Source organism: Oncorhynchus masou, chromosome 22, assembly GCF_036934945.1.
Source record: "Oncorhynchus masou masou isolate Uvic2021 chromosome 22, UVic_Omas_1.1, whole genome shotgun sequence".
NCBI lineage: Eukaryota > Metazoa > Chordata > Actinopteri > Salmoniformes > Salmonidae > Oncorhynchus > Oncorhynchus masou.
The window spans coordinates 20,767,119-20,784,930 of NC_088233.1; the positions used below are offsets into that span (position 1 = coordinate 20,767,119).

A 17,812-nucleotide genomic window follows, 5' to 3' on the forward strand; every position below is an offset into this window, starting at 1 on the left:
TTCGCTCTCGCACTGGCCACTTGTCCTGAGGATTGCAATAACTCCTCCCCGAGCCCTGATTAGATATTTATTATCTAACGTCCTACGATCATTGGCTGCAGTGCAGTCCTTCAAACAGGAGGTGTTCGGTTGTCCGTCTCTGGCCGCGTCTGTGGTTTCACGGCAACACCGTTCGTGCGATGCACCCAATCCCTTGAGCTATTACATGGGCTGACAGACAGACTGAATGGTAATTGATTAACTGTATTATACAGAAAATGTTCAACGTTTATTTTCCTGAAAGCATTGTCAGGGAAGGTATACAATAAACGTTTTTCCCTACTTCAAATATGTGTTAGCAAAAGCAATAGCCAGGCCACTTATAAACAATAAACGATGTCATGAAATAGAGACAAGACTGGTGAACACTTTGATTTAACTATGAAAATTAGGGTAAATAACTGATATAAGGTTCACAGCAAGAAAATATGGTTAATTATCGCCATCTAGTGGCATAAAATGGTCAGTAGAACATTTACACCTAGGATGGATTTGGGACTGTGCTTAGTCTGGCTACTGTACCTGTGTTACTAAAGTAATCTACAGCTAGAGTTATATATTTTCTAGGCTGGGGTTATAGGGTTTCTAGTGTAAAGTTGATTGCACTCACTGAACTAGTCAAAGCAAAATATAGAGATCAACAAATTAAATACTTGAGAGAAATTGGTGATTCCTTCATTTAGAATAAATGTATTTGACTCGAGTTGCAGTGAAACATCATGAATCAACTAGCTCCTTCAGTGTGGTGTCCTTCAGGTTATGTCAGGTGCATCATTATGTCTGTAAAAACCATCAAGCAATTTGCCATGTTGATAAAGTGTACACACCACCACCACAAACCCTCCCCAACACAAACACAGCAGATACAAATAATGACTATTGTATGAGACGGAAGACTGGTGCCGTGACTTAACAGTTTAATGTAAATCCAAGACAAAGTGTGATTACATTTCTACACATATACAATATGCATATGTGAGCATACAAATTCTCATGAATAACTCGATTCACCTCGGAGACCGAAGAAATGATCAAAAGTAACAGTGAATAACAAGCTAGAACATAGTTCACCACAATGCCAGCCCCTTCACCCTACAGTTAGTAAAGAGGGCAATTAAAATAAGTATTTTCTTCTATGACCAAGTTGTCAATTAAAATCCTCCTGTAAATGTACAATGCTATCATTTGTTTTTTTTGAAGTCTATTTTAAATTCACTCAATTTTTCTACAACGAAAATGATTAAGAGAAGCACACAACATCTTAATGGTAACACAAGCGCTTAGTAGCCAAGTACTCAACTTGTTAGGAGTTCAATTAATCATTCTTCTTATTCTCATTATTATATTTCTTTAAACATTCTATAAAGCCAGTAAAATATCCATTCTCACAACATACTCAATAATATTATTCTAAGGAATATGGTACATATAAAGCTATATCAACAGATATTAAGGAGACAAACACACTTTAAAAAATCCCCAATAAATGTAAATGAGAGAGACAATTAACAAAGAAGTATACTAGGAAATACTGCAGCACATAATAGCCTGAACAACAATGAGATTTCAACACCATTGAAAAAACATACAGCAATGGACACACAACAAGGACAGGGTTTGATGCTAACTTAGGTTTTGATACTTTGTACAAAAATGTCATTGTTTTTAATCCATTTCATTGTGAATGCAGTTGTTCAAGTACAAAACCAAAATCAGGATCAATATTACTGCAAAATGACTACAGTACAGTATGACAGTTACAGCAGTTTACTGTTATATCCCTTGTCCCTCTGTCATCTATGGAGAAACAAGGTTTTATTGGGATTTATCAATGGGAATTCATTAGGCAATAACCCATCCGCTCAAGGACATTAGTACAATGCTCCTTTGCGGTTTGAGCTGGCAAGAAATAGCTAAACAATACATTTTCTAAACCAAATTGTTTCAAAATGTGTGCATAATAGAAAAATGAGACTTCTAGCATGTCTTTAGCAAGAGGGTAGAAAATATGACATGTTGGTTCTTAAGTACATGTTTAAAAAAACAGTCCAAATGACAACACATGACGTATTCCGTTAATGGGGCATCAAACCCTTGACCGCTGCGCCCTGAATCCCCAAAGAAAAAACCTAATGCAGGGGGTGATTCCCTTGACAAACATACAAACACAGACACATCAATACTCATACAGAAGGGCTTTAAAATGTGTTATTACTGGGTTACAGAGTTTCAGTGATGCATATAAAATAAATAATAATAAGTACTTTTCCTACCTCCCTGCTTCTTTGGGAGAGTGTACTTTGCAAAGCTCTCATGAAGGGGAGGAGAGGTTGTGTGATTATTCTATTCTGGTAAGGTGTTAAAATGATTCAAGTCACTTCAGAGGGGTTTGACCTGAGAAGACTAACTGGCAATGTGTGCCATTCCTTCAGGAATGTTTCACAATATTTCATACAAGGATCCAGAAAGAGCACTCGCAATCACACTCTGAGAAAGTTGGAAGCTGAACACTTCTTATGTAGCGCAAGTATTTCAAGAACAACAAAGTTGTAAAAATACCAGGCTTCACCAAAAGACCGCTTTACACAGCTCTCTTTAATTGAAACCACACCTTAAAGCTCTGAGGGTATGATTTAGTTATTTGGAAGGCATTATTCTAACATTGAAATGTCTACTGTAGCACGGGAGAGATGATGTTCAAAGTAAACAAACTTCATTAGCACAAGAATACCATATTTTGGTAATTGTAAGGATCTACGTCGATGCTCACATTCTGAATGATGTTTTCCATAAACAAAGTGGTACGTCGCTAAAATATTTTACCCCTCAAAATGTTATTTCATTCCAAATACAGCAAGTCCATTGAAACAAAATTGAGTGTAGGGTCAAAAGGGCTTCTCGTATATTGCTAAATATAGATAATACTTGAAAATGTTTTAATAAAATCAAATAAATAATATTTGAAAACCCAATATTGGAAGAAACATTTTTCATTTTTCTATGAATTTATGTTGAGTCAAGTTGTTTTAGCTGGAATCAGACTTATTGCATCTTGCACGGCAACAATTGTTTTTGCAATAATAATATATGCCATTTAGCAGACACCTGTATCCAAAGCAACTTACAGTCATACATGTTTACGTATGCGTGGCCCCGGGAATCTAACCCACAACCCTGGCGGTGCAGGCGCCAATGTAGAACTCAAATCTTTACTTTAATGAATGATCACTCACGCAGAAATATATAAGCATTTCAGATGAAGAAGGTCACATATTATATTCATTTTGTGCTAGTGACCATTATTTTAAAGGTATTTTTTGTTTTTTATTTCACTCTATAGGTCATTCCATGGCGCACTAACTTATAACATGTTTTTGTTTTTTACAAACTAATCTGCTTACAACATTAATAAAGCTAAAATATAACTTTAACAACGTAAAAAACACTTACATGTAAAACAATTCAGAGAGAAGTTTGAGATTCAACATTGGAACATTTAGGGGGTAACGAACATTAGGAGGTAATAGAACATTTAGGGGGTAACGAACATTAGGGAGTAATGGAACATTTAGGGGGTAACGAGTGACAGATCTAAAACATATTTTCTTCGAATCATAGATGTTTGAGAATGGTGGACTGCAATTGGCAGTCAAATAGCTTAAGATATTATGGCAACTTGAATCATTCATGTATGTGTGTGTTGTGCCCATACTGGCGTTCTACTGTAGTATCTGTACACCTCACACACTAACATTAGCTTAAAACCCATCAATAGCCCTCAAAGCACACTCAACGTGCTGTAAAGGTACTTGTTTGGACCAGAAGTTATTGCCAGACCACATGGGGATTATTTGTGTTTGTACTGTACATCGTCAACATGTTGAATTTCTTTGGTGGGAAGAAAGAAAGGTCCAAAAATGACAAGTCATCAGATCAGAGAGCTATGGAGACTGTAGGGTGTGCAGTATGGATGCCAGATTCTTCCTATGGTGGAATGTTTCAGTAGTCTGCATCTTTATGGAGGGGCCAACCACTCATGTGGAAAAGCATCTCCCGTATCTGTGTTCTTAGGCCCACAGGCCTCGTGGAAATCAACAAAAAAAGTACCAACAAAGATACACCACAGAGCAGAAAGAAAATGATGTAACCAGCAACCTATACATGCTACGCATCACATCTTTGACTGCCTGGAACCCAAGGCTTACATGGTGGAGCCAGCTGGAGGGAGTGTGGTGGCCTATTGGTGAAGTATCAAAATGTTGTTGTTTTAGGTTTAGTTTAGGGAGCAAACCTTGGTCTGACACACTCAAGTCTAAGCTACCTACCCATAAGGGCCCAAATGGATTATTGTCAACTTTATAACTTTATTATTGTCAACGGTGCCTGAACACTTTACAGAGGTATACACCCCTCCTTATGAATACATAACATCACTGTACAGCAACTCCCAGTTACAAATCAACTTAGAAATGAGCCTAATAACAAATCACTGATAAAAACATCCACAAGAATTATTGCAACAATCTGTAAAATAACACAATACAGTTTATACTGTACCTACATACATTTCAAAAGTTCAATAATAACGTAGAAATAAAATAATCACTTAAAATGCAAGTACTATGGCATGACATGAAGGGATAAGGGGGAAGGCTCTAACTAAAACCACAAGTATTTATGATGTGCCTACTTCATGAGGACACTACAACAAACATAGTAATCGTATATCATTGGCTACGAGAAATACAACTGATATTAAATTAAGCAGCAAACACATAGAAGCAATAGCCCAATCAGTTCTCTTACTATTAGGTATTCCTTTCTGGTGGTATGCTATCTGTGAACACATGATTCCGAATACAAAATGGATACAGTGTCAACAAATGAAGACCATTTCATAGTAAGCCCTTCCAGGTGTACGCAGTAGCATTTCTGTTCCGTTCACGTCTCTCTCTATGTGGAGAGGTGCTACACAACCCTCAGGGCAGAAATGACTAAATAACTTCCATTTATCTATACAAAACCACTACAACAATACAACAACTTGTATCAGAGTTAGGTGTGCATTCCTGCAGTGCTCCTGTAACTCCTACCCACCGCCACTGTTACTAGCAACCTGCTCCATGCCAACATGCTATTCTCTTAGTCCCATTTACATGAGGAATGCCACACTACCACTCTGCCATCCTCAGTTCCTACCCAGACCAACCAAATGCTTTCTACCACTCACTCACTCACTCACTCACTCACTCACTCACTCACTCACTCACTCACTCACTCACTCCTGCCAGACCTGGGTTGAAATACTATTTAAAATAATTTAAAATACTTTAGCTGGGCTTGATTGAGTTTGCCTGGCGTAATGCAATAGTTGAAAAACTGCAAACGCCGCCCATCTGGCACTGCAGGAATTCTAAAGCAAACGTTAGAATTATTTAAAAGATTTCAAATATTATTTGAACCCAGGTCTTACTCGTACGGAGCAACCCTTCTCAACAGTCCTCAATACTCTGCTTCCCTACTGCAAACCACCAGGCTCTCTCTCGATAGCTTCTGAAAATTGCCGCCATAGCAACCACCACTTCCCATCAGGCCTTTCTACTGGCTTAGTGTTTAACCTCAGGTTCCTATTTTTTCTCGAACTCTGGACTATTGATGTGTCAAATGAACTCACCACATAAATGTTTTTGACAGTCACTTTCTTGTATTTTTGCTTTTTCCATTACCCCTAATTGGATCCTTGTGTTGATACTTCTCTGTTCTATTATTCCTGGGCACCGACTCCCTTGTGTGATATAAAAGTAACACATCTCAAACTAAAGCCATTGTATGTATGTGCGCCACGGTGACTTACAGTTATACTGTACACAAATTAAAATGTATATCCAGCACACAATGTAAAGAGGATTGATCTAACGACTTTGGTTCAGTACCCCAGGCAAGTTAAACTCATGTACACTTTACAAAAAAGCCAAAGGTCAGTTAAATATGAACTCTAACCTCTTATGGCAGTAGTATACTGTCATAAGGATAGGACACAGAGCTAGGGGCTAAGCCTACACCTGGAAGAGAAATCAAATCTGCCCCGACAATAAGACGTCAAAGAAAGGAACCAGTTCCAGCTAGTCTGTTGGTTCTCAAGGTTCCAGCGAAGTAAACTGTGTGGTTCTATCTGTAAGGCACTACGAGGGAACAATGGTCAAACCTAAGACTGCGGAGGATTACAAGTATTATAGCACAAAGGTGCAAGAGGTGGACTACACACACATGGCTGACAGTAGCACACGCACACACAGACAATCACGTTGTACATGCCTATGTTATTATAACCACTTGTGCAATCACAATGAAAGAAGAGGAACAAATCAATTCTATTGGTATCAGAAAGCTATTGATAAAATAATCTGGGTGCAGACTGCTACATTCTAAAAACAGGGCTTAGCTACAACTCCTGTAGCTAAAACATAAGTCTCCTCAAAAAGGTGAGAACTAAAAAATAAAGGGAAAATACCTTCTTTTTTTGTGTGTCTTTTGTTGATTATATTTCCAGAAGACTCCTGACTCCAGTTGTCTGTTGGAGAAGGATGGGTGTGGGATGTGGAGGGGTGCTTCGTTCTCTCTCCCCCACACATTGAATGATTTGGAAATGTTTAAGACAGTTCAAGGCCATCATTATTTGTTGTATTCTTTGAAGAGCAGCAGGTTTCCGTATTTCACCTTCATTCCCAAATCCTCACGGGAATTGTTATGATGGGAATCCCAACATTCAGAGGGACTCCTTGTTAAACAGGCCCTTTCCAATTCAAGACGGGAAAACAACAACAAACAAAAAGCCTCCACCTCTCCCAAAGGCCCGTTATGAAGACCTTGCTGTAAAATAATGAGAAATTACTCTCATTTGAAAGTAGAAATATAACCAAGGAAGAAAACAAAGCAAAACTGGCCCTTTTGGAGATTTGTTGGGGAAAAGAAAAGTAATAATAGAAATTCCACCTCTCCTTTCTGTCTATTTATTTACCTTTTTCCTCTCTGTCATTATGTCTTCAAGTAAACGTGACAGTTTTATGAAGATTGCATCTCTCTCTCTCTATCTCTCTGTCTGTGGAGTGGGGATGGGGAGGGAGGACATGGAGTGAGCAGCAGCAGCAGCATTGCTGGGATCTGGATCTGGGGGTCTGGGTCTCCAGTGTGTTGGCTTGGCTCTAGAGGTAAGGGTACTGGTTCACCTTGGTGGGGCTCAGTGGGTATCCAGTGTAGACAGTGGAGGCAGGCGAGGCGCTGATGTACGTCTGGTGAGCAAACTGAGCCTGGTACTGGCTGTGGTGCAGGGTGGGTGAGGGCAGCACGTGGTGCCCCATGCTGACGGGTACCTGGTGAACAATGCCCGGTGTGTGGTATGTGGTGTGCTGGACCGTGTGGCGGGCAGAGCCCGGGGTTGCCACCAGGTGGGCCACAGTGCCCGTGGAGCCCAGTGCTGCGGGCGTGGCAGTGTAGGTGTAGAGGTGGGGCTGGCCGGGCAGGTGGGTGGCAGCCAGGTGGGTGGCAGCCAGGTGGGTGTGGACGTTGGCAGTGTGAGAGGGGCTGTTGTGGTGCTGGAAGGAGTAGGGGGCCTGGGCTGCGATGGTTGGGGTGATGTAAGCCTGCTGATGCCGGTGGCCTCCATTCCGCTCAGTTACCATGTGATGCTGGGCCTGGATAGGAGCGAGAAGAGATACGAGGATGGAGTCAGTGCAATCCAAATGACAATCTCACTTTCCACACAGTTAATCTATGCTGCAATAGTCTATGTGCTGGGGGGCTAGGGTCAGTCTGTTATATCTGGTGTAATTCTCCTGTCTTATTTGGTATCCTGTGTGAATTTAAGTATGCTCCCTCTAATTTTCTCTCTCTCCCTCCCATCCTGGAGGACCTGATCTCTAGGACCATGCCTCAGGACTACCTGGCCTGATTACTCCTGGCTGTCCCCAGTCCACCTAGTCATTCCGCTGCTCCAGTTTCAACTGTTCTGCCTGTGGCTATGGAACCCTGACGTGTTCAACGGACGTGCTACCTTGTCCCGGACCTGCTGTTTTGGACTCTCTCTCTACCGCACTTAATATCTCGATCTCTGAATGCTCGGCTATAGAAAGCCAAATGACATTTATTCCTGAAGTACTGACCTGTTGCACCCTCAACAAACACTGCAATTATTATTTGACCCTGCTGGTCATGTATGAACCTTTGAACATCTTGAAGAACAATCTGACCTTAATGGCCATTTACTCTTACAATCTCCACATGGCACAGCCAGATAAGGACTGGCCACCCGTCAGAGCCTGGTTCCTCTCTAGGTTTCTTCCTAGGTTCCTGCCTTTCTAGTGAGTTTTTCCTAGCCACTATGCTTCTACATCTGCATGGCTTGCGGTTTGGGGTTTTAGGCTGGGTTTCTGTACAGCAATTTGTGACATCTGCTGATGTAAAAAGGGCTTTATAAATAAATGTGATTGATTGATTGATAATGATGTAAATAATTTAGATGGTTCCTTACTTGGCTCTCTCTCCATACCTGGCTGAGATTGAGAGGCTGCTGCTGCTGGAAGGGGTTTGGCCCCGAGCGCTGCTGTCGGTAAGCCACGCCCCCTGACAGGTGGTTGTTGCCAGACACCATGCCCGCACCGTTGGAGGTTTTGAACTTGTATGCCGAATTCTGATGATTCATTGCATCTGCAGAGTAAATGGAACAAGGTCAAAAGGTCAATCCAGGTCAAGAAAATAACATATGAGTACAGTATAAAAACAAAGAAAAAAAACGTGGAACTGAGGTAGCAACAGTGGGGCAGGGCTTAGCGAGGCAGGGCTTAGCGAAGGTTCATTGGTAGTACCAACAATGATAATAATGGATACATTTGCATCATTCTTTTTCAAACAACAATAATAGTATTTCCTATACTCTAGAAGAAAGACTATCAACCATCCCTCCCTGTCTGTGTGGGTCTCTGTAGGTACATGTGTAGATATCTGTGTAGGTACCTGTGTAGATATCTGTGTAGGTACCTGGCATCAGGCGCTCACACTCGCTCAGCACCTCGCTGGACTGGCTCTTCAGAGGGGGGATGATGATGGAGCGAAGGTTGTTTCCGTTGCTGTAGTTGTCCAGCAGGGTGGTCTTGGAGTCATGGTAGCCGTTGTTGTTGGGCTGCCTGGACTCTACTGCATAGGGACTGTTGTTACTGGATGAGTCAGAGTCGGGGGAGTCGTGTACTGTGACACAGCTGATGACGTTCTTCCTCTGCCTGAATGAGCTGCAAGGAGGAGGATCACTTTTTAGTAATGGTACATATAGTAATGGTCAGCCAACTAACCTTCTGACCAATGTTGGTGTGTAATAGCTACTGTAAATCGGACAGTGCCGATAGATTAACAAGAATTTAAGCTTTCAGCCGATATAAGACACATATGTACAAATGTTTAAAATCCATAATATTTATGATTATTCATTTGAATTGCACGCCCTCTGGTTTCACCAGAAGTTGGCGGGCAGGACCCCTAGCCCTAAGAAGATATAGTAATGGTCAGCCTACTAACCTTCTAACCAATGTTGGTGTCAAATCCATAATAAATTGTGAATTCAGATCAATCCACAACAAAATGCCCTTATGCCAATCATGTCCACTCCTATTACTGAATTGGCTAGAACTGAAATGAAACCCAGCTCTTTCAGTAATGAAATAAAACATGCACTAAACATGGCCTCCTGTCATGTATTTAACCCTGGCTCCCAGATCCCTGCCTGCGTGTCATGTCTGGCCCAAAATGGCTGACCTGTACCTAGTATGGTAGGTGTTGCTATTCTTGTGATCTTCCTCCTCGTCCGTGTCACTGCTGATGGTGATGATGCTGACGGCAGGGCTGGGCGTATCAGGGATGATGATGGTCTGACGCTGCCCGTTGTGGTGCTGATGGTGATCCCTGGTGGTGCTAGAGGCCTGCTCTGCCTCGCCCCGTCCCCACCCTCCACAGCCCAGGGGGGGTCCGCAGCTGGAGCTGGAGGAAGGGCCGTTGTTCTGAAGCACAGCACAACGTGGAGGGGTGTTCTCCTTCAGCCGCTTGGAGCGCTGTGGTGATTGTACCGCCTGGGAGGAGGACACCTCATACGCAGACACGTTCCTGACGGGAGAGAGATGAGAGGGGGATGAGGTGGCACACACTACTACAACCTAATACTAAGTTGCACATACTATTACAACCTAATACTAGGTGGCACCTACTACTACAACCTAATACTAGGTGGCACCTACCACTACAACCTAATACTAAGTGGCACCTACTACTACAACCTAATACTAGGTGGCACCTACTACTACAACCTATTACTAGGTGTCACCTACTACGACAACCTAATACTAAGTGGCACCTACTAGTACAACCTAATACTAGGTGGCACCTACCACTACAACCTAATACTAGGTGGCACCTACTACTACAACCTAATACTAGGTGGCACCTACCGCTACAACATAATACTAGGTGGCACCTACTACTACAACCTATTACTAGGTGTCACCTACTATGACAACCTAATACTAACTGGCACCTACTACTACAACATAATACTAGGTGGCACCTACCGCTACAACCTAATATTAGGTGGCATATACCGCTACAACATAATACTAGGTGGCACCTACCACTACACCCTAATACTAGGTGGCACCTACCGCTACAACCCAATACTAGGTGGCACCTACTACTACAACCTATTACTAGGTGGCACCTACCGCTACAACATAATACTAGGTGGCACCTACCACTACAACCTATTACTAGGTGGCACCTACCGCTACAACATAATACTAGGTGGCACCTAATACTAGGTGGCACCTACCGCTACAACCTATTACTAGGTGGCACCTACTAATACAACCTAATACTAGGTGGCACCTACCGCTACAACATAATACTAGGTGGCACCTACCGCTACAACCTAATACTAGGTGGCACCTACCGCTACAACCCATTACTAGGTGGCACCTACCGCTATAACATAATACTAGGTGGCACCTTCAGCTACAACATAATACTAGGTGGCACCTACCGCTACAACATAATACTAGGTGGCACCTACCGCTACAACATAATACTAGGTGGCACCTACCGCTACAACATAATACTAGGTGGCACCTAATACTACAACCTAATACTAGGTGGCACCTACTACTACAACCTAATACTAGGTGGCACCTACCGCTACAACATAATACTAGGTGGCACCTACCGCTACAACATAATACTAGGTGGCACCTACCGCTACAACATAATACTAGGTGGCACCTACCGCTACAACCTAATACTAGGTGGCACCTACCGCTACAACATAATACTAGGTGGCACCTTCCGCTACAACATAATACTAGGTGGCACCTACCGCTACAACATAATACTAGGTGGCACCTTCCGCTACAACATAATACTAGGTGGCACCTACCACTACAACCTAATACTAGGTGACACCTACCACTACAACCTAATACTAGGTGGCACCTACCGCTACAACCTAATACTAGGTGGCACCTTCCGCTACAACCTAATACTAGGTGGCACCTACTAGTACAACCTAATACTAGGTGGCACCTACTACTACAACCTAATACTAAGTGGCACCTACTACTACAACCTAATATTAGGTGGCACCTACCGCTACAACCTAATACTAGGTGGCACCTACCGCTACAACATAATACTCGGTGGCACCTACCGCTACAACAATATACTGGGTGGCACCTACCGCTACAACCTAATACTAGGTGGCAGCTACCGCTACAACATAATACTAGGTGGCACCTGCCGATACAACATAATACTAGGTGGCACCTGCCGCTACAACATAATACTAGGTGGCACCTACCACTACAAGCTAATACTAGGTGGCACCTACCACTACAACCTAATACTAGGTGGCACCTACTAGTACAACCTAATACTAGGTGTCACCTACTAGTACAACCTAATACTAGGTGGCACCTACCACTACCACCTAATACTAGGTGGCACCTACCACTACAACCTAATACTAGGTGGCATCTACCACTACAACCTAATACTAGGTGGCACCTACCACTACAACCTATTACTAGGTGGCACCCACCGCTACAACCTAATACTAGGTGGCACCTACCACTACAACCTAATACTAGGTGGCACCTACTACTACAACCTAATACTAGGTGGCACCTACTACTACAACCTAATACTAGGTGGCACCTACTAGTACAACCTAATACTAGGTGGCACCTACGACTACAACCTAATACTAAGTGGCACCTACTACTACAACCTAATATTAGGTGGCACCTACCGCTACAACCTAATACTAGGTGGCACCTACCGCTACAACATAATACTCGGTGGCACCTACCGCTACAACAATATACTGGGTGGCACCTACCGCTACAACCTAATACTAGGTGGCAGCTACCGCTACAACATAATACTAGGTGGCACCTAGCGCTACAACATAATACTAGGTGGCAGCTACCGCTACAACATAATACTAGGTGGCACCTACCGCTACAACATAATACTAGGTGGCACCTGCCGCTACAACATAATACTAGGTGGCACCTGCCGCTACAACATAATACTAGGTGGCACCTACCACTACAAGCTAATACTAGGTGGCACCTACCACTACAACCTAATACTAGGTGGCACCTACTAGTACAACCTAATACTAGGTGTCACCTACTAGTACAACCTAATACTAGGTGGCACCTACCACTACCACCTAATACTAGGTGGCACCTACTACTACAACCTAATACTAGGTGGCACCTACCACTACAACCTAATACTAGGTGGCATCTACCACTACAACCTAATACTAGGTGGCACCTACCACTACAACCTATTACTAGGTGGCACCCACCGCTACAACCTAATACTAGGTGGCACCTACCGCTACAACATAATACTAGGTGGCACCTACCACTACAACCTATTACTAGGTGGCACCTACCGCTACAACATAATACTAGGTGGCACCTACCGCTAGAACCTAATACTAGGTGGCACCTACCGCTACAACCTATTACTAGGTGGCACCTACTAATACAACCTAATACTAGGTGGCACCTACCACTACAACATAATACTAGGTGGCACCTACCGCTACAACCTAATACTAGGTGGCACCTACCGCTACAACCCATTACTAGGTGGCACCTACCGCTATAACATAATACTAGGTGGCACCTTCAGCTACAACATAATACTAGGTGGCACCTACCGCTACAACATAATACTAGGTGGCACCTACCGCTACAACATAATACTAGGTGGCACCTACCGCTACAACATAATACTAGGTGGCACCTAATACTACAACCTAATACTAGGTGGCACCTACTACTACAACCTAATACTAGGTGGCACCTACCGCTACAACATAATACTAGGTGGCACCTACCGCTACAACATAATACTAGGTGGCACCTACCGCTACAACATAATACTAGGTGGCACCTACCGCTACAACCTAATACTAGGTGGCACCTACCGCTACAACATAATACTAGGTGGCACCTTCCGCTACAACATAATACTAGGTGGCACCTACCGCTACAACATAATACTAGGTGGCACCTTCCGCTACAACATAATACTAGGTGGCACCTACCACTACAACCTAATACTAGGTGACACCTACCACTACAACCTAATACTAGGTGGCACCTACCGCTACAACCTAATACTAGGTGGCACCTTCCGCTACTACCTAATACTAGGTGGCACCTACTAGTACAACCTAATACTAGGTGGCACCTACTACTACAACCTAATACTAAGTGGCACCTACTACTACAACCTAATATTAGGTGGCACCTACCGCTACAACCTAATACTAGGTGGCACCTACCGCTACAACATAATACTCGGTGGCACCTACCGCTACAACAATATACTGGGTGGCACCTACCGCTACAACCTAATACTAGGTGGCAGCTGCCGCTACAACATAATACTAGGTGGCACCTGCCGCTACAACATAATACTAGGTGGCACCTACCACTACAAGCTAATACTAGGTGGCACCTACCACTACAACCTAATACTAGGTGGCACCTACTAGTACAACCTAATACTAGGTGTCACCTACTAGTACAACCTAATACTAGGTGGCACCTACCACTACCACCTAATACTAGGTGGCACCTACTACTACAACCTAATACTAGGTGGCACCTACCACTACAACCTAATACTAGGTGGCATCTACCACTACAACCTAATACTAGGTGGCACCTACCACTACAACCTATTACTAGGTGGCACCCACCGCTACAACCTAATACTAGGTGGCACCTACCACTACAACCTAATACTAGGTGGCACCTACTACTACAACCTAATACTAGGTGGCACCTACTACTACAACCTAATACTAGGTGGCACCTACCGCTACAACCTAATACTAGGTGGCACCTACTACTACAACCTAATACTAGGTGGCACCTACTACTACAACCTAATACTAGGTGGCACCTACCACTACAAGCTAATACTAGGTGGCACCTACCACTACAACCTAATACTAGGTGGCACCTACTACTACAACCTAATACTAAGTGGCACCTACTGCTACAACCTAATACTAGGTGGCACCTTCCGCTACAACCTAATACTAGGTGGCACCTACTAGTACAACCTAATACTAGGTGGCACCTACTACTACAACCTAATACTAAGTGGCACCTACCACTACAAGCTAATACTAGGTGGCACCTACCACTACAACCTAATACTAGGTGGCACCTACTAGTACAACCTAATACTAGGTGTCACCTACTAGTACAACCTAATACTAGGTGGCACCTACCACTACCACCTAATACTAGGTGGCACCTACTACTACAACCTAATACTAGGTGGCACCTACCACTACAACCTATTACTAGGTGGCACCCACCGCTACAACCTAATACTAGGTGGCACCTACCACTACAACCTAATACTAGGTGGCACCTACTACTACAACCTAATACTAGGTGGCACCTACTACTACAACCTAATACTAGGTGGCACCTACCGCTACAACCTAATACTAGGTAGCACCTACTACTACAACTTAATACTAGGTGGCACCTACTACTACAACCTAATACAAGGTGGCACCTACCGCTACAACCTAATACTAGGTGGCACCTAACGCTACAACATAATACTAGGTGGCACCTTCCGCTACAACATAATACTAGGTGGCACCTACCACTACAAGCTAATACTAGGTGGCACCTACCACTACAACCTAATACTAGGTGGCACCTACTTCTACAACATAATACTAAGTGGCATCTACTACTACAACCTAATATTAGGTGGCACCTACTAGTACAACCTAATACTAGGTGGCACCTACTACTACAACCTAATACTAAGTGGCACCTACCGCTACAACCTAATACTAGGTGGCACCTTCCGCTACAACCTAATACTAGGTGGCACCTACTAGTACAACCTAATACTAGGTGGCACCTACTACTACAACCTAATACTAAGTGGCACCTACTACTACAACCTAATATTAGGTGGCACCTACCGCTACAACCTAATACTAGGTGGCACCTACCGCTACAACATAATACTCGGTGGCACCTACCGCTACAACAATATACTGGGTGGCACCTACCGCTACAACCTAATACTAGGTGGCAGCTACCGCTACAACATAATACTAGGTGGCACCTGCCGCTACAACATAATACTAGGTGGCACCTGCCGCTACAACATAATACTAGGTGGCACCTACCACTACAAGCTAATACTAGGTGGCACCTACCACTACAACCTAATACTAGGTGGCACCTACTAGTACAACCTAATACTAGGTGGCACCTACCACTACAACCTAATACTAGGTGGCACCTACTAGTAAACCTAATACTAGGTGGCATCTACCACTACAACCTAATACTAGGTGGCACCTACCACTACAACCTATTACTAGGTGGCACCCACCGCTACAACCTAATACTAGGTGGCACCTACCACTACAACCTAATACTAGGTGGCACCTACTAGTACAACCTAATACTAGGTGGCACCTACCACTACAACCTATTACTAGGTGGCACCCACCGCTACAACCTAATACTAGGTGGCACCTACCACTACAACCTAATACTAGGTGGCACCTACTACTACAACCTAATACTAGGTGGCACCTACCACTACAACCTAATACTAGGTGGCACCTACTACTACAACCTAATACTAGGTGGCACCTACCGCTAGGTGGCACCTCAACCTAATACTAGGTGGCACCTACCGCTACAACCTAATACGAGGTGGCACCTACCGCTACAACCTAATACGAGTGGCACCTACTACTACAACTTAATACTAGGTGGCACCTACTACTACAACCTAATACAAGGTGGCACCTACCGCTACAACCTAATACTAGGTGGCACCTAACGCTACAACATAATACTAGGTGGCACCTTCCGCTACAACATAATACTAGGTGGCACCTACCTCTACAAGCTAATACTAGGTGGCACCTACCACTACAACCTAATACTAGGTGGCACCTACTTCTACAACCTAATACTAAGTGGCATCTACTACTACAACCTAATATTAGGTGGCACCTACCGCTACAACATAATACTAGGTGGCACCTACTACTACAACTTAATACTAGGTGGCACCTACTACTACAACCTAATACAAGGTGGCACCTACCGCGACAACCTAATACTAGGTGGCACCTAACGCTACAACATAATACTAGGTGGCACCTTCCGCTACAACATAATACTAGGTGGCACCTACCACTACAAGCTAATACTAGGTGGCACCTACCACTACAACCTAATACTAGGTGGCACCTACTACTACAACCTAATACTAGGTGGCACCTACCGCTACAACATAATACTAGGTGGCACCTACCGCTACAACATAATACTAGGTGGCACCTACCGCTACAACAATATACTAGGTGGCACCTACCGCTACAACCTAATACTAGGTGGCACCTACCGCTACAACATAATACTAGGTGGCACCTACCACTACAAGCTAATACTAGGTGGCACCTACTAGTACAATCTAATACTAGGTGGCACCTACTACTACAACCTAATACTAGGTGGCACCTACCACTACCACCTAATACTAGGTGGCACCTACTACTACAACCTAATACTAGGTGGCACCTACCACTACAACCTAATACTAGGTGGCACCTACCACTGCAACCTAATACTAGGTGGCACCCACCGCTACAACCTAATACTAGGTGGCACCTACCACTACAACCTAATACTAGGTGGCACCTACTAGTACAACCTAATACTAGGTGGCAACTACTAGTACAACCTAATACTAGGTGGCACCTACTACTACAACCTAATACTAGGTGGCACCTACTAGTACAACCTAATACTAGGTGGCACCTACTACTATAACCTAATACTAGGTGGCACCTACTAGTCAAACCTAATACTAGGTGGCATCTACTACTACAACCTAATACTAGGTGGCACCTACCGCTACAACATAATACTAGGTGGCACCTACCGCTACAACAATATACTAGGTGGCACCTACCGCTACAACCTAATACTAGGTGGCACCTAACGCTACAACATAATACTAGGTGGCACCTTCCGCTACAACATAATACTAGGTGGCACCTACCACTACAAGCTAATACTAGGTGGCACCTACCACTACAACCTAATACTAGGTGGCACCTACCACTACAACCTAATACTAGGTGGCACCTACT

General features: G+C 43.6%; 1 protein-coding gene across 8 annotated transcripts in view; it reads right to left on the reverse strand.

Moving 5' to 3' along the window:
• Positions 1–933: 933 nt before the first annotated feature.
• The window catches only part of LOC135509163 (homeodomain-interacting protein kinase 2-like), a 139,881-nt gene continuing 123,002 nt past the window's right edge, over positions 934–17,812 (reverse strand). For 4 of the 8 annotated variants that reach the window (XM_064929590.1, XM_064929584.1, XM_064929583.1 and 1 more), the window contains exons 12-15: positions 9,847–10,185; positions 9,049–9,320; positions 8,567–8,742; positions 934–7,730 (exon numbers count right to left, since the gene is read on the reverse strand). In XM_064929590.1, the coding sequence (XP_064785662.1) occupies positions 7,242–7,730; positions 8,567–8,742; positions 9,049–9,320; positions 9,847–10,185 (1,276 nt within the window). In that variant the 3' untranslated portion in view covers positions 934–7,241. The remainder of the gene's footprint in view (positions 7,731–8,566; positions 8,743–9,048; positions 9,321–9,846; positions 10,186–17,812) is intronic. The other 4 variants (XM_064929588.1, XM_064929589.1, XM_064929587.1 and 1 more) reach the window with 3 other exon arrangements.